At 56.3% G+C, this 20,911-nt stretch overlaps 1 protein-coding gene across 14 annotated transcripts in view; it reads right to left on the reverse strand.

Moving 5' to 3' along the window:
* EXD3 (exonuclease 3'-5' domain containing 3) overlaps positions 1 to 20,911 on the reverse strand; it is a 95,471-nt gene that overhangs the window by 13,633 nt on the left and 60,927 nt on the right. For all 14 annotated transcript variants that reach the window (XM_070594735.1, XM_070594728.1, XM_070594725.1 and 11 more), the window contains 11 exons: positions 20,493 to 20,566; positions 20,339 to 20,377; positions 18,150 to 18,316; positions 17,360 to 17,483; positions 16,886 to 17,078; positions 16,661 to 16,770; positions 16,056 to 16,218; positions 15,805 to 15,971; positions 14,518 to 14,679; positions 3,836 to 3,889; positions 3,468 to 3,599 (listed from right to left, as the gene is read on the reverse strand). In XM_070594735.1, the coding sequence (XP_070450836.1) occupies positions 3,468 to 3,599; positions 3,836 to 3,889; positions 14,518 to 14,679; positions 15,805 to 15,971; positions 16,056 to 16,218; positions 16,661 to 16,770; positions 16,886 to 17,078; positions 17,360 to 17,483; positions 18,150 to 18,316; positions 20,339 to 20,377; positions 20,493 to 20,566 (1,385 nt within the window). The remainder of the gene's footprint in view (positions 1 to 3,467; positions 3,600 to 3,835; positions 3,890 to 14,517; positions 14,680 to 15,804; positions 15,972 to 16,055; positions 16,219 to 16,660; positions 16,771 to 16,885; positions 17,079 to 17,359; positions 17,484 to 18,149; positions 18,317 to 20,338; positions 20,378 to 20,492; positions 20,567 to 20,911) is intronic.

Here is a 20,911-nt window from a genome sequence, read left to right on the forward strand (position 1 = left end):
GCACACGCCACGTGGAGCGTCAGTGCTGCTCGGGGTCAGGTGCTGGGCGCCGGGGCAAAGCACAGACCCCGGCCCTCTCCGTCTCCGCTCACGGCCCGAGCTGTACCCGACCCGCCAACCAACAGCAGTGGCTCTCTCTGGGAACGCTCCGTGTGTCAAGGGCTTCCCCTCGGGAAAAGCACCAAAATAGCAGAAGGAAGGAAAAGAGAATGGAAACAGCTTGGCGGCCGGAGCTCTCCAGGGAGGTGGCCAGCTCTGGCCTGGGCCGGGGGCAGTGACGGCTCAGAGCCAGCATCCAGAGTGCTCAGGCCCGCTGGGGGCACAGGACAGGCTCTCTTGGGGTCATTCCTAAGTGTGCTGCTCTCTGCTGGCCAGCGGCCAGCACCTTCTGATGCCCAGTCGGGCTTATGCTCCAGGCCCGCCCTCACTGTAGCCTATGGTGGCAGAGCAGGGGTCTGTGGGCGGAGCAGAGATCTGCAGATGCAGGAGCTGGCCGGCCACTGTGCTGAGCCTCAGGCACCACCTTGGGTGTCCGTGAAGCACCTTTGCTGGGCTTCTTGGTGTCCACCTATGGGAGGGCCTCAGGTCCACCTTGGCCGGCCCTGAGAACAGCTTCTCTCCAGGCATCGGGTTGGGAGAGGGGCCCACTGGTGTGCAGGGCTGGTGGTCAGAGTTCCTGGCCGCTGCCCAGGCTGAGCTCCTGGGTTTCGGCTGAGAACGCATGGCTGGGGGCTAGGGGAGCAGGTGGTGGGACGTAGCCTGAGGCTACCCAGCCCTGGTGCAGACACGACGGAACTTGAGCTGCCTCTGCTCACGGTGACAGAGTCTGTGGCCTGTGAACCACGGTGGCGACCTTGCCTCCCACCTAAGCACTAACACTGGCAGTCTGCTGACGTGGAGCGAATTCGGTCCCGCCCTGCCCAAGACACCTCCGTGGTGACCAAGGCCAGGTTCCAATTCAGAAACCCTGGCTTCTCAGAGACCCCCTCTCTGCCATCCTGGCCCCATCGTGCAGGCCTTTCGGTGTCCTTGTGCATATCATGGACCACCCCAACAGCTATCTGCCACCCAGGGAGGGTCCTGCCCTGGGGCCCACCCAGCCTGCCTTCCTCTGAGCTGAGCTGGACAGCCTCGGGCCTCAGGGGCCGACAAAGGCCATCGGACACTGGGCCCAGCCTCACGCCTGCATTCCCGCCTGCTGCTGTGCAGTGGCCAGCCCCTCACTTCGGCCTCTGCTTCCTGCCAGGGCCATGGGCCCTGTCTCTGTCCTCTCACCAGCTGACCACATGCAGAATGCATGTTTACTGCAAACAGAGATGGCGCAGGGCAGGGCCCCCAGCTGGGCAGTGAGTTGGGGCCGAGGCACCCCATGATCCCCTTCCCTACGCACTACCCTTGCCCAGGGCTTGGTGCTCCCAGGAGGCTGGTGCCTGACATGCCCTCCAGACCAGACCCCCAAGAGCCCAGAGCCAGCACCCTCCCTCCCCGCCAGCCAGGGGCTCGGCCTAAGCCCTAGGAGCTGGCCAGGCGCTGAATCGTGCTCTGAACGCTCTGCTCCTCACCTGCTGCAGCTGCCACTCAGGCGCAAGTCACCACGGCCTCCCGCCTGGGCACACACAGCACCTGCTCCCGCCTCCCGCCTGGGCACACACAGCACCTGCTCCTGGGTCTCCTGCATCCTCGCATCCCCCCACCTGCGTCAGAACACTCTGAGTCTGTCCCCTCTGCTGCAGCCGGGACAGATCCCAACGCTGGCCCTCCCTGGTGCGGCCAAGCGCTGCCCTCTCCAGCCCATGCACTTGCTGGTCCCTGATCTGGGTGCAGCTCTGCCTCTCAGCCTTTGAAGCGGCCCCACGCGGCCACGGGCTCTCTCACTCTGCCAGGTCCTGCAGCCTGCTCTCCCCCCAGGCAGGGCAGGGCACCTTTAGCCAGGGGGCTGTGGCTGTGGTGGGGTGATGGCTGGTGGCGGGGCCTAGAGGCAGTGCCCACGGTGTGGGGAGGGGGGAGGAGGGGGCAGCAAGGCCTGGAGGCTCCCCCTCCCCCCCCCATCTGCTCAGGGGCACAGAGGGCGCCTGCAGTGCCTGGCCCTTGCGGGTCTGAAGGAGCGTCAGGCTGCTCCCCAGCACGCGGCTTCCTGGGGGGCCAGCGGGGGTTTCCTCCCAGCTACCCACCTTCCTGTTTTCTTAAGAAAATGCACCAGCAGAGGCTCTGAAAAGCTCATTAAAATGCCTCCCAGGCGTCCGGACGTCCTGGGGTCTTTACAACACTCGGGCTTGAGCACAGACAAAGAGACGGCAGACGGGGTTCCTGCCTCCCAGAGCTCAACACTAAGGAAAGGCTCCGAGTGAGCTCCCCGCCATCCTGGCAGTGCAGGGGCCTGGGGTTTGCACAGACTGCACCCCAGGCCGGCGGCGGGGCTTGGCCTGGAAACAGAAGCCTCCACTCCTTCCTCCCTCACTCTGCTGGGCGTGGCCCTGCGGGTACTGGGCACAGAAGTGCACGGATGCAGCAAAACTCAGATGGAGATGGCACTACGCAGCTGCCACGGAGTGGAGGGCGGCGTTCGCCCGTGCCCTGGGTGGGGCCAGCCTTTCCCCTGGCACCCAGAGGTGGGGCTGAGCTACCACCAAACAGCTGGACTTGGAGAGCTGCTCCTGATGGAACGTCATCATGGTGGCCCGAACTCCAGAATGTTCTGGGAATAGCTGGTGCTCCGCATCAGGAGCCAGCGTGGCGCGCCGGGACTGACCCCACGGCCCTCTGCCCGCCATACTCCGGGGAGACCCCAACACCAAGCAGCCACGCCCCAGCCTGGCAGGGCCAGGCACAAAGGCCACGTCACCTCCCTCTCAGCCTGACAGGATGAGGGCTCCAGAGCTGGGACAGTGCCCCCAGGCCCGCAGGGGAGGGAGAGGAGGGAGCCCCTCCCCAGCGTGAGTCAGCACACGGCGCCCTGGCCCCAGGCCCCTTGTGGATCTCAACCCTGGACACAGCTGTCCCAACCTGAGGATTTCCTCGCCCAGACCCTTCAAGATGTCAGGGTGGACCCAATGGCCATCTGGGCCTCTTGACGTTGCCCTCAGAAAATGGGACCTGCCAGCCAGATGTGACTTCCTTGGGTCCCTTTACTCCATCCAGAAGCCCCACAGGAGGCCAGCCCTGGGTGCAGGAGGAAATACCCCAAATCTGAACGGACACCCCATCTGAGCTGCCCCTCAGCCCACAGCTGCCCCTCATGGCTGTGCTGGCTGAGGCTCTGCCACCTCCTGACCCCAGAATGCAGTGCCCCGGCCACGCGTGTGGGTGTCGGGGTGGGGGTGGGAGGAAGAGGTAAAAAGGCCACAAATTAGGCAGCAGCCGCTGCTCAGACACATGGCCTTTACCATCCTGCCACTGGCCAGAGACATGATGGGCCTTGCCTGTCAGAGAGGTGGCTCCCTGGCAGGCCCGGGGCGTGTGGGACCCACCTGGCAGCGGCTGAAGATGTCGGCGTGGGTGACGCGCACGTTGAAATGCCTGAGCACAGCCTTCGCCTGCTGCCGGGCCTTGAGGGAGCAGTCCACCGAGAGACAGCGCCCAGCCCTGACCTGGGCCCGGAGCTGCAGAGATGCGGCCGCTGAGAGGTGGGCACAAACCCAGAACCTGCCCAGGCCCGCCCCACCCACCTCAGCTCAGAGGTCAAGAGCCTCCCCTCAGCCACCCGGGTGGGTCAGCCCCACCCTCATCGGCCCCATGGCAAGCAGAGCCCGAGGTGGGGGTGGCAGAGGGTTAGGCCGGGCCCGAGGCCCCAGTGGGAGGATGAGGCTCAGGTGTCAGCTGTGTGCGGGGTCCTCACCTTGTGGTACGGCAGCCCTGACGTCAGGATGACCCTCCCCTCCTGCCTGGCGACCTGTGCCGGAGGGAAGAGCGGCAGGTGAGGGGAGTGTGCCGGCTCCCAGGACACCCGCAGGCCCTCGCTTGTCCCCAGAGCTGCCTCTGCTTGGGACCCGAGCAGCCGTCAGATGCCTGCAGCCCAAGCCCTGGGCATTACCTTGGTTGACAGATTTGGTCTTAGAATCATGCAAACATTTTACATACTCGCAAACAAAATTAAACTTAAAAACCAATCTCTAAAAATCCAAAGAAGATGAAACAAATGAACCACAAAGAGAGCAGTATTCCAAGTGACATCAAAACACGGGAAACTGACCATGTGTCTTGAGGGGGCCGCACTACAGACCAAAGACAGAAAAACTCTGCAGTCGTGCTGTTGTTGGTGACGATATTGAGACTGCCATTCTGAAACGTTCGTGTGTGAATTGTGACATACAACACACAGAAAATGCTGGTGTTTGAGTGTTAGGATTTTCAGCTGAGAGAAAGGAGATATGGACTAAAATTAAGGAGATTACACAATAAACCCCAGATCTGAACAGAAAGCTTTAGTATGAATTTCTGATGTCTTTTATAAATAAATATTTAAACATATTTCATCACTCTGCCCACTGCCAAGGCCTACAAGCAAGAACCAACCCTGTGGCCGTGAGCACCTGTGCCCAGACTGGTTTCTAAATAGGTTTCATGCCAAAGGGAACCAGGGCTCTTTAAAGAAATAGCTGACTCCAGGCTTGAAGCAGAAAATGCACAAAGTGAAGCTTGGATGTCTCATCATATCAGAAAGCAAAGAAGTGTCAAAGTCTACAAGTGTCCTGTCAGAAGGACCCAGGGTCCAAGGAAGGCTCCCACATGCCATAGGGGGGTAGTGGGGGAGGCAAGTGCACATCAGTGGGGTGACAGCTGCAATGGGCAGAAATGTGAAGGACAGGTGTATCGATGTGCTCAGCATGCATCCTGAAAAATCGTGAGTTATCTTTGGAGCATGCTAGGGGCCAACTCAAAAACATAAGAGCTAAAACTACAAAACTCTTAAAAGAAAACGTAGGGGAAAATGTCATGACATTGCATTTGGCAATGATTTCTTGGATGTGGCACCAAAAGCAAAGACAACAAAATCAAAAATAGGAAAATTGGACTTTATGAAAATTAAAAGCTTTTGTACATCATAGGACACTATTAAGGAAGTGAGAAGACAACCCACAGAATGGGCAAAAATACTTACAAATCATATATCTGATCGTGGATTACTACCCAGAATATATAGACAACTCCTAAAACTCAACAGCAAAAAAGCAAATAACCCAACTGAAAAATGGGCAAAGGACTCAAATAGACGTTTCTCCAAAGAAGAGACACACATGGCCAACAAGCCCTTGAAAAGATGCTCAGCATCATTAGTCATGAGGGAAATGAAGATCAGAACCACCATGAGACACAACGTCACACCCCTTAGGATGGCTTTTATTTTTTTAACAAGGAAAATAAGTGTTGGTGAAGATGTAGAAAAATTGGAGCCCTTGTCCATTGCTGTTGGGAACGTAAAATGGTGCAGAAAACAGTATGGCAGTTTCTCAAAGAGTTAAACTCAGCAAAATAAGCCAGTCACAAAAGGACAAATATCGTCTGATTCCACTTATATGAGGGACCTAGAGGAGTCAAATTCACAGGGACAGAAAGTGGGACAGCGGTCACCAGGGGCCGGGCAGGGAGATGGAGAAAGACTGCTTCACGGCTGCGGAGGTTTTGTTTGGATGATGAAGTTGTTCTGGGAACAGACAGTGGAGGCGGTTACACAACATGGTGAATGTACTTAATGCCACTGAATTGTACATTTAAATGTGGCTAAAATGATAAATTTTAAGTTATGTATATTTTACCACAAAAAGGTAAGAAAAAAGCACTAAATCAAGTGGCTACAAATATACACCTGCGTGATGAATAAAAAACAAAATTAAAAACCAACAAGCACAGCTGAAGTAAACACAAGGAAGGGCAGTCAGGAGGAAAGCAGCCCGGCCACCAGAGGTGATGCAGCACTGGTGACAGGCTCAGCAGTGACAGTGGGCCCCAAAGGACCGTGGCTGTTGTCACAGTTCTGTCAGACTGCAATCATAAACCCAGCAACATCTTCCTTCAGGAGAGAGAAGGCATGGAGATTCTTCAGGGAAAAACGGCCCCAGTGAAGGGACCTGGTGAAGGAAGTCCTTTTAGCAAGAAAGAGCTGGCCTTGTCTTGATGCAAGGTCTGCCATGCATGTGCATGTCCACACAACATCAGCTCTAAAAGCCACGGAATACACAAAACAAATACGATAGTGTCTAATGTGTAGAATTGAGAGAAATCGCATGGTGTTAAAATATGGGAAAATAATAGCAGGCAAGATGGGAAGGGGGTCAGAAGGCGAAACTGATCTAAGATCCCTGTATTAATTTTAACTTCAGATGTTGTCAACTCAGATACACATGGTGAGGTTTCTAGGGTGACTCCTAGAAGAACAGAAATTGAATTTATAACTTTGAAACTAATACAGGGAAAAACAGAAGAAGGGTAAAGAAGCTAAAAGAATACAAGAAACAAAAGGAAAAAAGAACAGAAAAAGTAGGATGGATATAAAGCCCAAATTAGGACAGTACAGCTAGACTCAAATTATACCTGTAATTACAATAAATGTAAATGGACTAAACTAATTAGTTGAAAACAAAGATTGTCAGACTAAAGTTTTAAAAAATCCAGCCAGAAGCAGTTATATGAAATGCACCTAATATATAAGAGTAAAAGGTGGGTTGCAAGTGGAGGAAGAGAATGTGATGTACGAACATGAACCAAAGGCTGCTGGAGAAATGTCCTGCTCTAAGTTCAAACAGCCTTTATGGCAAAGAGCTTTACTGGAGCCAAGGAAGCTCACCTTGTGATTGGAGAAAATGTCACTCAAGAGGGAGATAAAAGAATTCTAAAAATGGTATGCACATGCACCTAATAACACAACTTTAAAACATAGAAGGCAAATACTGACATGACTACAAGGAGAATCTGATGAATCCACCATCATAGGAGATGGCAGTACAGCTCTCTCAGCCTCTGACAGAATCGGGCAGAAAAAGAATCAGATAAGACGCAGATGATTTGGAGGCATGAGAGAGAGAGACATGAACACGACTCGGGAAGAATACGCATCCTTTTAGAGTCCACACGGAACCTTTAGAAAAAGGATCATCTACTTGGCTACAAAGCAAGTCTTCACAAGTATCTAAATAGGCAGTATACCGACTCTGCTCCTTGACTATAATTCAGTTAGGTTAGAAACCCATTTTAAAAAGATAACTAAAGGGGCCGACCTGGTGGCACAGTGGTTAAGTTCGCACATTTCACTTCGGTGGCCTGGGGTTCGCCAGTTTGGATCCCGGGTGTGGACATGGCATCGTTTAGCAAGCCATGCTGTGGTAGGCGTCCCACATATAAAGTGGAGGAAGATGGGCACAGATGTTAGCTCAGGGCCAGTCTTCCTCAAAAAAAAAAAAAAAAAAAAAGATAACTAAAAAGCTCCAAAACTCCAAGCTTTCTGCAATTGAAAAACAGCCTTCTAAAGAATTCTTAAGTCAAATAAGTAATTATAATGGACACTCAAAAATTACTAGAACTAAAAAATAATGAAAACATTATATATCAAAACTGATGGAATGCGGTGAAAACACCACTTCAAGAAAAATTTATGGTCTCGAATGTTTACATCGTAAAATTTAAAAGGCTGAAAATTACAGAGCTAAGCACGCCACTTGGAAATAACCCCAAGAAAGCAAAAGGAAGGAAACTATAAAGATAAGAATAGAAATTAATGAGATAGAAAACAAAAATGCAACCGAGAGGATCAACAAAGCCAAATACTGGCTCCCTGAAAAGACTCACTGAGTTGACGCTGTCTGTGAGCTCAGGAGAAAGGGGGACGCGTGCGAGCAGCAAGCAGGGTGGGCGCGAACACAGCCCAGACACAGCCCAGCTTTAACAGAGGATCAGCCTCTCTAGGCATCAGAAACATTGGACGAAATGGACACATTCCAGAAAAAGATACAATTACCAAAAGCGACTGGAGAAGATGCAGACGACTAGGTATCCTACAACTATTACATAAAAAGGATCAGCGCTAGAAACTCCTGCCCCGGAATGCTGTGCCCAGGAAGCTTTGCAGGAAGTCAGCCAACATCTGAGGAGAAGATAATCTAAACAGTACTCAAAGCTGCAGAAAACAGAGAAGAGGAGAGACTCCCAACTTGTTTATGAGGCTAGAAAAGATGATGACGAGAAAGAAAAGTTCTGTGTCAGACGTACTCTGTAGATAGACCCAAATTTCCAAACGAGAACCACAGACCACAGCAGCGACACATAAAAAGGGAAGATTCTCGGCTGAGTGGGGTTCAACCCTAAAACGCCAGGTCAGTTCCAAATTAAAGATGCTAAGCATGTGGTTCATCACATTCACAGATTAAAGGGAAAAAAGTCCATGATTATCTCAACAGCTGCAGAGAAAGCACTAGGCGGAACCCAATCTCTTTCGTAACAAAACCCTGCAGCCAACGTGGGATCCCGGGATGGGGAGTCTGTCTAGCAACCATTGCACTTCACGTGAACATTCCCATTCATTCATTCATTCACTCATTCATTTATTTTTATTATTTTTGGTGAGGAAGATTGGCCCTGAGCTAACATCTGTTGCCAATCTTCCTCTTTTTGCTGAGTAAGATTGTCACTGAGCTAACATCTGTGCCAGTCTTTTATTTTCTATGTGTCAACGCCACTGCACAGCTTGATAAGTGTTGTGTAGGTCCACGCCCAGGATCTGAACCAACGAACCCCGGGCTGCCTAAGCGGAGCATGTAAACTTAACCACTACGCCACTGGGCTGGGCCCCTGAACATTCCCTTTTAACTAAGAAACGAGGTAGACGGCCACAACCACTGCTCCGATTCAATACTGTCTTGGATAATGTCATAGCATAAGAGAAAGAAACGAAAACTACAAGGATTGGAAAGGAAGGAATAAAACTATCATTGTTCGGGGGTGATACCCACAAAGAGAACCCCAAAGAATTGACAGCTGATTCAGTAAAACTGAGGGGCGTTTCGCAAGGTTTCTGGATAGGAGACCAATTCTGACGCAACCTAGAGCTGCCGCACGCCTGCAACAGGAAACAACAGCACGTTTGCTACAGCAGCAAAAACACAGAGCTCCGGGCAGCCCTAACCAACGACGCACAGGGCTTCGTGCAGCGTGTTCACTGTGCGTGGAACACGTCAGAGAAATGTCAGATAAACATCGTGGGTGGGAGACGCACTGTCCCCTGACGTGGTTTACGAGTGGGTGCAGTGCCAAGCAGAGCCCCACCTATGGGCTCTTTCTAAACTTACAGAAAGGGCAAAGGGCAAAGGAGGACCAGGCGGGCATGTCCTGCCAGATGTCAAGGGGACGGTGAAGCCAGAGGGACGAAGACGAGTGTGCTGCCAGGGCGACTCGGGCAGAGGGGCCGAGGGTCCCAAACCACCCCCGGGTCCAAGGACTCATGAGGTGGACTGGACTCAGAACAGTCCTGCTCACGGCGAAGGTTCATGTCGGGGAAAGGAGGCGAAGTGACATCAGCAGCGGGAAAGGTGGAGGGCAAAGAGCAGAGGAAACCAGGCAGAAGCTTCCAGAGTCCGCTCCCGGCAGAGCCACTGGGACAAGCAGAGCCGCTCCTTCAGGGCTGTAATAACACGCACAGTGCGTGTTGTCCGTCAGACTCAGCACCTGATGTCTGTACCAGGGCTCTGCCTGGCAGACACCCACACTGCAGACGCCCAGAAGGAACAAGTGTCCACAGAGACCATGCTGTGGCATGGTCCAGGCACAGGGAGCCACCTCACCATTTAGCGACAGGTTCACCTCAGCCAGGGAACCGTTTACCAGCCACGCTCCCAAGGCCAGCCGAGGACCAGCCTTGCAAGCAGGCTGTTCTCAGGACAGTGTCCGACCTGCTCCATTAACCCTCTTTTGCACAAGGCAGTTCACAGAGCAGAAGGCACAAGGAGCTAGTGAACATGTGAAAAGACACTCAACTTCACGGAGACTCAGAGAAAGACGAGTTAAAATACATGGAATAGGGGCCGGCCCCGTGGCTGAGTAGTTAAGTTCGCTCGCTCTGCTTTGGCGGCCCAGGGTTTCGCAGGTTCAGATCCCGGGCATGGACATGGCACCGCTCATCAGGCCATGTTGAGGCGGCGTCCCACATGCCACAACTAGAAGGACCCACAACTAAAATATACAACTATGTACTGGGGGTATTTGGGGAGAAAAAGCAATAATAATAAAAGATTGGGAACAGTTGTTAGCTCAGATGCCAATCTTTAAAAAAAAAACACGGACTATAATTTTACACCAACAGGAGTGGGAAGACGGACGGTTTGACACCACCAACGGGGAGTGCAGCTCATGTCGTAACTCAGCCCGTCACAGCATGACTCTGGGGTGGTCTCCACAGTCTCAGCTGCGGCTTCAGGAGAGCAGGGCTGCTTCTGGGGCAGCAGAAGAGATGCTTCTGAGATGTAGAAGCTCTCAGGATCCTCATGCAGAGCGTGAGCCGGGGACGTGCAGCCTGCACACATCCCTCTGTCTCCCACTTCCCCGCACAGTGAGAGCGGCCAGCCGGTCCCATTGTACTCGCTACTGTGACTCAAGTGTCCTGAGCGGCAAATGCACGGTCACTCAGAATCTCTCCTTCTGCAGGCATTCAACCAGGGGCATCCAATGGCATCACTTTGGGTAACTTTTGCCACATCACACCACGGACCACCAGTGACCTCTTTACCACTGGAGACAGTGCCTTTAAATCTATCAGATTAGGAGACCGACGCGGAGAACGCATCCTGAAGACCCTACCCTGGAACCACTTCTGGAACCAACAACTGTCTGAGTCAGGGTCGCCTAGAGAAGCAGAACCAGCGGGAGAGACAGAGAGAGACTGATCACAAGAACTGGCTTACGACGTGGGGCTGCCCAGGCACATCTGAGCCCGTAGGGCAGGCCGTCGGGGGATCACGAGCAGCAGGACCACTGTGCGCACAGCCTGGAGCCGTCCACCCCGGAGGGAATTTCTCCTCTAACCTTGGCTACGAAGAGGTGGCTGAGGGCTCAGGTCTGGGTGAGGTCCTCAAGGCCCACGCCACTCTTGTGACTGCCCCCTCTGACCTTTGGCTTTCGTGTAGACATACACGGCCTCTTCTCGCAGCCAGGCTTTTGGGAGCGATCATAAATTTTAGCATCCTATGCCATCTGGACAGGCTGAGAATTTCCCAAATCACTGAGTTCTGCCTCCTTCTCACTTGACAGATCTCCTCTCACCCTTGATGACAAGCAGCAAGTAGACCCAGGCCGCACCTTTGGCTGCTGGGAGGTCTCACAGCTGAATACCCCTCAGTTCATCTGTGAATGGCCTGCTCCCCCTCAAGCTCAGGACACAGCACCACTGCGCTCTCGGCCACCGTGCGGCAGGGACCACTCCTCCTCCAGGGACAGGTGGCCCCACTTCCCTGAGCCCTCGCCAGCAGTGCCTTCTTGTTTTCGTAATGCTTGTAAGTGTATTGAGAATGCTCATCACGAAAGGTACAGAAAATGAAACCCAAAGCATAACCCTTTTATACAAAAGGACTAACCCATCGACTCAGGAGGTCTGATGGGGAAACATGTGATTTGGGAAGATCCATAGAATAAAACATTAAAACAGCCAAAGGGATGCAATGGCTCCCACCGCAAAAGCTGTTCTCTACAGAAAATGCCGGAAGGGCTGTCCCTGCGTCAGAGAGAGCATTACGGGTGTGACTGAGCAGACACACACTTGCCCAATTGTCCGGAATGTTCACCTGAGCAAACAAGCCTCGAAGCTACAGAGACAGATGAAGGAGAACACAGAGCCCACCACTTCATAGAGCGTGTGCTGAAAATACAGAATTCACTAAGCACTCGGATCAGAAGACCTAGGAGATGGAACAAGTTACAAGGACTGTGGAAAGCCTACGGGTGAGACTCGGCCATAACTAGCAGGTTAGCACACGGAGGGCCAGGACCTGGCCTGCACCTCTCAGGTTCACGTCATGAATAATACCAATGAATCCCATGTCCTGTGTCCCTCAGGGAGGGGACTGGGGTGCCTGTTGTTCTCATGTTCTTGGGCATAGACAGCCCAGCTCCAGCGGGTCAGCTTCCCTTTCTTCCTCCACACCCGCATTCCCACCAGCAGTCTGTTCTCAGCTCTGTAGGCGCTGCCCAGATGGACCAGCTTTCTCTGCTCTTCCCCTCCCTTCCCTGAGCCCTCACCAGCTCAGCCCTAAAAACCCGCATGTCTACCAGCAGCCTGTTCAAGGCCGTCTACACCTTTTCTAGCAGGACCCTCAAAACTCCTCTAGCCTCTGCCCACTACTTGATTTCAACGCTACTTCCCCGTCTTTAGGTGCCGGCTGCAGCAGCGCCCCCCTCAGGCACCACAATCTGGGTGTTGTCTAGTCTTGCCACAGCAGCTTCCACAGCATCAAACGCAGCTCGGTGGGAGTCTAGTCCAGGTGCGCCCTGCGGCTCTGCTCAGAGGCTCCACACAGAAACCAGGGTGCTGGCAGCTGGGCTCCGTGCAGGCACCCACTCCCAGGCTCCCTCGGCGCCGGCAGGACCCAGTCCCTGGTGGCTGCAGGAGTGAGGTCCCTGTCTCCCTGACGTGCGGCCTCCACCTTCAAGCAACGACAGCACATCCAAGCCTTCCTGGGCTTTCAGTCTGGCTCCTGCCTTCCATTTCTGCTTTTAAGGGCTCACATGACGACACTGGGTGCACCAAATTTTGGATTTGGAAAAATCCAAAATAATCTATTTTGAGGTCAATTGATTAGGAAATTACACCTGCAAACCCTTTTTGCCACATAATGTAAAAATTCACAGGTATAATATGGCGAGGGAGAACAAGGGGCCAACCCTGCCTCCCATCTGGTGGAGACCCCTGCACTTTCGGGGGCTGGTGGAAAGTCACCTCCCCCTGAGCCCTGGGTCCCGGACTGCTGATGCCTTGCCTCGCGTCCTTGAGGAGCAAGGCTGGTCCTTGCAGCCCCCAATAAGGTGGAAACAACTCTGGCTAGGAGACAGAGGGGTTTCTATAGGGAGGGCAGCCAGCGTTACCCTTGGCACAACCAGCTCCTCCTTTCCTAAATGCTGGGACCAGGCCTCCAGGAGACGCGGCCCACGAGGAGCCAGGGATGGGGGAGAGAGTGGACATTCGCCAGGAATGCCAGGGTCCAGTACAGGAGACGGGGCTCCGACCAGGCAGGGCCTGTCTTCCCCCAGCTCTGCCTGCCCCCCGCAGCCTCCCCACATTCAGGCCAGCAGCACGGGCAGGTCTCTATTTCTCCCGCCTCAGCTTCCTCACTAGCAAGGGAGGGACACGAAGAATACCGTTCCTGGGTGTGCCGGAAGGATCTGGTGAGCTGAAGCACACATGGCTGCCTTCCCAGGGCCTAGCGCAGTGTGCGTGGAATGGCAGTGTGTTCTTGTTACACACCACCTACTGATGGACAGACCCCACTGCTCTGCAGTCCCAGGGCCCCTGAACAGCTCTGTGCAGTGGCCAGCTTTCTGGTGAGCCTGGAGACCCCTTCCCAGAAGAATGTTTTTAAATGTATGAAAGAAACCACATATTAAAAATGAAAATGATGATACAGCCATCTCTGTGCTCTTCCACAGCAGCTCAATTCTCAACAGCCAAGAAGTACAAACAGTCCAAGTGTTGACTGATGAATGGCAGAGCAGATAAACACACTGTGGTTCATCCGTACAATGGAACTTTATTTGGTCATAGAAAGGAGTGAAGCACTGACAGATGCTACAACATAGATGAACCTGGAAAATACTATGTCAAGTGAAAGACGCCAGCCACAAAAGCCCACATGTTGTAGGATTACACTTTATGAAATGTCCACAACACGCAAATCTAGAGAGACAGAAACCAAACTGCCATGGGCTGGGGGAAGGGGTGGTGGGAGAGACCATTTAATGGGCCATGAAAATGTTCTAAAATTGACTGTGGTGACGTTTGCACAACTCTGCTAATGTACAAAAAACCAGTGAATTGTGCATTTTAAGGAGTGAATTATGTAGCATGAATTATATTTAAATAAACCTGTAAAAAAAAAGTTCAGCATCCAAGTTCAGACCCCTGAAATTCTAAGACCCCTGGTCCGGGTTTCCTTATGACCCTGGGCTGGTCCCTCCCTGCGGTGGGTGTGAACAGAGCCTCCTGCAGGGGGAGCACCCTGCACCCCAGATGACCAGCATCTCCTCTTGGCTTCTGGGAGGAGGGAAGGGCCTTATGGATGCAGTGTTTCCAGGGGCCAAAGGCCAATGAGGGACTGGGACCACCCAGGGTCTTCCTGTGTCAGGCCCACTCACCAAAGGAGCCACGAGGGCTGCAGCTGGCAGACCCCATGTGCCAGGAAGCTGTAAACATCTCTGTCCTTGACGACAGTGTCCCTGACAACTCAGGGGAGCTCTGCCCTCTGTGGCAACCCCAGACACAGCCCTGTTCCTAATGGACACAAGGCCAAACAGGGAGACAGCAGGGCCCTGAGCCCCAGGTCTGCTCACCTCAGCCGCCCTGCGGTGGTCCTCGCCGGTGCCCAGCACGAGCACATCCACGCCCAGACAGCGGAGGCTCCGTGCCAGCCCCTGCAGCATGCTGTCACACACCACGCGGAAGGCTCTGGCCTGGATCTCCGGGGTGGTGTCCTCGCCTTCAGCCACAGGCACCTGCAACACAGACCTGCTCAGCAGCCCATGGCCACCTCTGGCCCACTCTGGACGTGGTGGGGACCTGAGGGCCATGTGGTCAGCTCTTTTTTTTCACTTTAAAAAGAGAAGCATGAGCAATATGCACTCAGTGCAGAAAACAGCAGAAAAAACAGACAGGCAAAATGATACAAGGTCACCCACCCCGGACCCCAAGAGGGGCCTGCACACAATTCTTGGGTTGTGTGTGCACTGGGGCAAGGGGCTCAGGGCTGTCAACTTAAAAAGCAAATTTGCCTGTTATTTTGGCCCAAACGAGTTTATTTGGGAATAGTCCAAAGAATTGTAACTCACTATACACATGTTAAGCAAACCACACGCAAATCTGGAGAACAAAGAGGGAGCTGCTTTTATAGAGAAAAGTGGAGAGGGAGGGGCTGCTCTAAAGAGAAGTCCATTCGGGGAGAGGATCACATCAGGGTGACAAGGGCTCCTCATTGGCTGGGCTGTGGCATTTGATTGGCTGGGCTGTGGTGTTTCTGATTGGCTGAGCTGCGGCATTTCTGACTGGCTGGCCTGTGGCATTTCTGACTGGCTGGGCTGCGGCATTTCTGATTGGCTGGGCTGTGGCGTTTCTGATTGGCTGAGCTGCAGCATTTCCGATTGGCTGGGCTGTGGCGTTTCTGATTGGCTGGGCTGCAGTGTTTCTGATTGGCTGGGCTGTTCCCAGGTAGGAGAGAAGTCTTCCCTCAGAGGTAAAGTGGTTGTACTTCCTGTTTGGAGTGACTGAGGATGTGCTGGGGCCGGGCTCTGCCCTGCAGGCCCTCCCCACCCAGCTCAGTTCAGGTTTCTGCTATTAATCTCCAAGCGTGTGCAGGGGGACACAGCTAGATGCTGCCCTGAACCTTGGTCGGGGTCACATCAGACCTGGTGTTAGGAGGGCTGGGGACCCCTCCTCCTCCAGGAAGCTAACCCATGGTTCTGCTTTCCTTCTCTCCAGGCAGGGGGTCCATCATGGAGGAACCCGAGCCCTACTGGAAGCAGCTGATCCCCCCAGGCCTCCACCCCTGTAAGGTCCCAGTTTTAAGGACAGTGATTCTCCTCCCTGAGGATCCTGATGAAGGGACCCGGAGGAGCTTCACCCACCTGCTGCGGCAGGGCTGAGGCCTCCTGTCGGCTGGGCTGCTCCCGGGCCCCCGGTCTCTGGCTGCGCCCTGGCCTCAGGCTCTTGGCCAGGTCCTCCGACAGGTGGAAGCGGGTGGGGTCTCTGCACAGCACTCGGTACACCTCCAACAGGCAGTAGGCGTCGGTGGCTGGGGTGGGCAGGGGTTGGCGTCAGCCTCCAGTGTTTGGGGTGTGGGGGTGTAGGAGTGTGGGGGGAAGTGGGGGCTGCGCACCTGCATAGACCAGCTGTGCCTCACTCAGTGGCCGCCGGTCCCAGTTGGAGAGCTGCTGCCTCTTGTCCAGGGGCTTGCCCAGAACCTGCTGCACCAGGAGGCTGAGGCCCCGCGGCCCCTTGGTCCCATCCACGCTGGGGGCTGGCATGTCCACCACCCGCATCTGCCAAGACAGTGCCCCCTGGTGGTGAGGGGCCTGCCCTGGAGAAGGAACAGCCAGTGCTGGGGCAGAAGGGTGTGGGCGGCCGAGGCAGTCACTGGTCAGCTCTGGGGGTGATGTCTTAACCCCCAAGGGTGTGTGCAAGGAGCTCCTCGGAGAGGAGCCCAGAGCTGGTTCTAGGGAAAGTGTGGGGTTGTGTGCTGACACTCCTTCCCTGGGGGACCCTGTGCTCTGGGGCCCTGGTGACTTGTGGCCAGGGAGCAGGGCTGGGGCCAGCCCAAAAGTTACTGAGAGACCATGAGCAAGACCTGACCACAGACAGCCCACCAGCTTGTGGTGGAAGATCCCTGCCCAGGCGTGGCTGTGTGGGTAACTCAGTAGAGTGGGGAGCAACCCCCTGGGATCACAGATGCCCCCACCCCGTCCCCACCTCTGCCCTACTGACCTGCCTGTGCACCTGCTGCAGGTCCAGGCTGCCCCGAAGCTGCTTCTCCACGTGGGCCAGGGCAGGGCAGGAGGCTCCTAGGCTCCGCAGGTCCCCTGCCATCCCATAACCTAGGGGCAAGGGCTATCGGTGTGACAGCCACTGGACGAAGAGGCCCCAGCCTCACCCCGGCACCCTCCCCTGGGGCAGGCAGGGCTGGGGTGCAGGGCCAGGGGCTGTGCTCACCCAGCTTGGTGATGGAGGGGTCTGAGAGCAGCCGGAGCACCAGCTGAGAGAAAGCCTGGGACGTCTGCGAGAGCACCAACAGGTCCAGGAGGAACACGTGGCCCTCCACGGCCACCTGCATGAGCGACACCTGGGGCCGGCCCCCCGTGCCAAACGAGGGCCTCCACTCCAGGTCCACGCCGACCAGGCCTGGCTGCAGACAGAGGGGCAGTGTGAGCTGGCACAGCTGAGCCTGACGGCCAGAGTCCAGCTGAGGTGGTCTGCGTTGGGAGGGCCTCATCACCCCGTGAGCTCTGCCAAGAAGAGGTTAAGTGCCCAAGGGCAGGTGTCTCGGGGTGGGCCTCACGTCGGTGGGATGAGTGCCCGCTCTGCGGGGCGCCTGGGGGTGGGGCAGGATGGAGAGCCAGGTGCGGTGGGGGCTGCTGTGCACCCAGCACCCAGAGGCCTGACGAACAGCCAGAGCTGGTAACCAACCTGCAGCAGCTCCTCCTCGTGCCTGGCCAGGTCCTCCCACGAGGCCAGGAAGTGCACATTCTCCCTGGCGACGGGCAGCTGGTAGTAATCGTCCCTCCTGTCCTCAAAAGGTGCCTCGGCCATCCTGGGAGGAGTGGAGCTGTGGCACCCCCAGTGCCCTGGGTCCCTGGTGCCCCCAACCCACCCCAGCACGTCCAGCCTGACTGGAGCAGGGCTGACCCGGAGGGGCAGGGGTCTGCTGGGTCTGGCCTCCTGTATCCTCCACCCACACACCCCTGCCCTCCCAACTGTGGTTCCTCCGGCTCCTGGGGAGTGCAGCCTGGTGGGGGATGTGGCTCTTGGGTCTGTGGACATGGTGGTTAGGATCCCATCTGCTCTTTGCACCCTGCATTCTGGGAATGAGAGCCTGCGCCCATTCTTAGTTTCTTCTCTCTTTTTTTTGGTGAGGAAGATTGACCCTGAGGTAACATCTGTTGCCAATCTTCCTTTTTTTTTCCTGCTTGAGGAAGATTAGCCCTGAGCCCACATCTGTGCCAGTCTTCCTCTATTTTGTATGTGGCATGCTTCCACAGCACGGCTGATGAGTGGAGCAGGTCTGCACCTGGGATCCGAACCCAGGAACCCAGGACACCAAAGTGGAGCACGTGGGGCTTTAACCACTAGGCCACCAGGCCAGCCCCTTGGTTTTCTCTTATTTTCTAATTCCTAAGCCACTGGCACTTGTGACCCATGGAGTTGTTTCCCAAGAGTATGTCGCCATTGTGGCCACCTGAGCCTGGGGGGTGCTCACCTCTCCTGGAGCCTGAGTCGGCTGAGTTCCGCGGCCACTGTGGCCGGCAGCCGTGCTTCGGGCAGCGAAAGGTCCAGGGCACACTGGGCGGCTGTGGCCATGTCGCTGTGAGAGGTCAGCAGCTTCAGCAGCTGCTCCTGCAGCCACTCATTCTGCCCCACTAGGTCCTGGGGGGACAGGACGTGGACTGAACTGCCTGGCTCTGCCCTGAGGGGCTGAGACAGTCCTGGCAGCCCCAGGCCCACAGCTCACTCCTCAGACCTGGCTCTGAGTCCCTGGGAGGAAGAGACTGTCCCCTGAAAGCCAGAGCTCCCGTGACCACCACTCTGCAGTGACTGAGATACTGAGGGGCCTCGACAGGGCCAGGGCGAAGGGCCACCATCCTCAGCCCACAGCCCAGCCCGACTCCACGGCCTCAGCCAGGCCCTTCTCCTCATCTCCAAGCCCCCACCCCACACTGCTGCTCTTGCCCAGATCTGCCAACAGCCCCTCCTCGTGGCACCCCGCCCCTGGACCGTCTTTCTAGAACATCCTCTCCACCCTTGTACCCCCTTGGCACCTCCTCACCCCCAGCCCTCTGACCAGCTGTTAGGCTCAGGGGTGGGTGAGGCCACAGGACACTCCTGCACCCATGGTCCAGAGATTGGACATACAGGTGGCCCTTGGGGAGGCAGTGACCATGGGGGCCACACAAGGCTGTCTCTCATCCAGCTGGGGGCTCCACACCAGTGCCCAGTGCAGGAGCAGAGAAGCTCACGCAGCCGCAGGGCCTCCCACCTCAGCCTCAGGAAACCTAGGCTGAGGCCTGGCCAGCTGCACCACCAGGTTTCCGATGGAGGTCTCAGTCCTGGCTGAGCTCTCGTGTCCATGAAGTCACAGGTCGCCGTAGCTCAGTGAGAGGAGATGGGAGCCCACCCTGCCTGGAGTCTGAGCCCCTCGTCCTTCTGACCTCCGGCCCCCGGGGCCTCCGTGCTCCCTGAGAAGCCCTGCTGGTTGATGGGCAGGGCCACCTCCCCAGACAGCACTGTGCCCCCAGTAGCTGCAGGCCGTCCGCTTCCCACAGGCTGCGGGTTCCCACGTGGACGACAATATGCGGAAACCCCTCCACATTCTTCAGGATGTCCGCTGCCCTTCCGGCTGGCTCGGCCTTGGCACCCAGGGGGGACCGGCCTTCCGGGACTTGCCCGCGGGTCCGAGTTCCTCTCTGGTGACTCACTCACCACCCCCCCCCCATCACTCCAGGGGTGGCTCAGCGCTGCCCCCCACTGGATGCCACTCAGGACACCAGATGCTATGCTGTCCGCCCAGGAGAAGGTGACTCCCAGGTCCACTGACCAGCCCACAGTTCTTGTACACACTGCCCCCGGGTTCCCACAGACCCCCACCTTCCTCCAAGGCCATTTCACCTGGGGTTGAGGAAGCTCCGTGCTCATGAAGACCCCTGGGGTCAGGGGACAGCTTGGCTTCCATGGTGACCCCCGCGTCCAGCTCAGGTCTAAAGGACAAGGGCTGCCAGAGGGTCTGTCCTGATGGGATCTGCGGCCCCAGCCCTGGGCGTGGACCTTGCAGTCCAACTACTCGCTGCCCTGCATCACCCCAGGGGGCAGTTGCCTCTTTTCTAGGGGTCTGGGGGCTCAACCCTCACTGGGCCTCGGGGGCGTACAGAGCCGTGAGCAAGCAGGGCACCCGAGGACAGTCTAGCGTTTTCTCTCAGTGAACATGGCAGAACCTTCAGCAAACCTCTCCTCCTCCATCGCCTGGGGCCCTGGACAGGACAGGTGAAGGGGGCTCCTGGGTCCCGGGCCACTCTGGCCCTGCCTTACCCAGCGGGGTCCTCTTGCAAAGCCCGCCCCCTGAGTGCGCCTCTTGCACACCGCCTTCTGACAGGGGTGGGCATACCTGAGGCCCGGGGTCCAGCTTCCCCTCAGGTGTGGCATCTCTGCTCAGAGGGGAGGGGCCCTTTCTCTGCATCGTCTGCTCCCCCACCTGCCAGGCCATCGGGGAAACCGACCCAGCAGCTCGTGAGCCATCTGGAAGCTGTCTGGCCACACCCACGCACACGTGAGCCACATGCACACACTTTCTCAGGGGAACTCGCCCCCGGCCTTGCCCAGGCCTCAGTTGAGTGCCCACACCAGGCAGGGCCTCCAGAAGCCCGGTGGGGGCTGACAGGACCCCTCCAAACTCACCTGCACGTGGTCGGCCCAGTTCTCCTGAGACATGCTTCTCTGCAAAAGTGAACACCAAGGTGACCTTCTCCAGCAGCAGCCCAGAGGCCGAGAGGCCTGCCGGGACACCCACCGCACAGGCCCGAGCTCGCGCCTGCCACCAAGGGCCACGCACCTCCACAAACCGCTTGTAGCACAGGTACCGCAGGGCAGCCAGGCGCTGCTGGGCGACAACGTTGGGACACAAGGCTGAAAGAGAGGGCCGGGCTCAGCGCCGGGGAGCCGAGTACGGGCTGGGGAGCGCATAGCCCTGCCCATCTTCCCACTCCCCTCCCCCCCACTCTCCCCGCCCCCGGCGGCCTTGGCCTCTGCTTGGTTCCACCCAACACCAGAGCCGCCCTGCAAGCCTGAAGGTGGGTGCCCCCCGCCCGGGCAGAGCCCCAGAGCCCTCTGCCCGCCCCTCTAACCAGCACCTTGAGTCCCACGGTGCCCCCGGCTGAGCTTCCCTCTGCACAGGTGTCCCGAGGGCAGCAGCCCACCAGACGTTCCCGCCTCTTCTCCGGGCAGGGCCCTTCAGGACACGCAGGTCCTTCC

This window comes from Equus przewalskii, chromosome 26 (genome assembly GCF_037783145.1).
Source record: "Equus przewalskii isolate Varuska chromosome 26, EquPr2, whole genome shotgun sequence".
NCBI classification, from domain to species: Eukaryota; Metazoa; Chordata; class Mammalia; order Perissodactyla; family Equidae; genus Equus; species Equus przewalskii.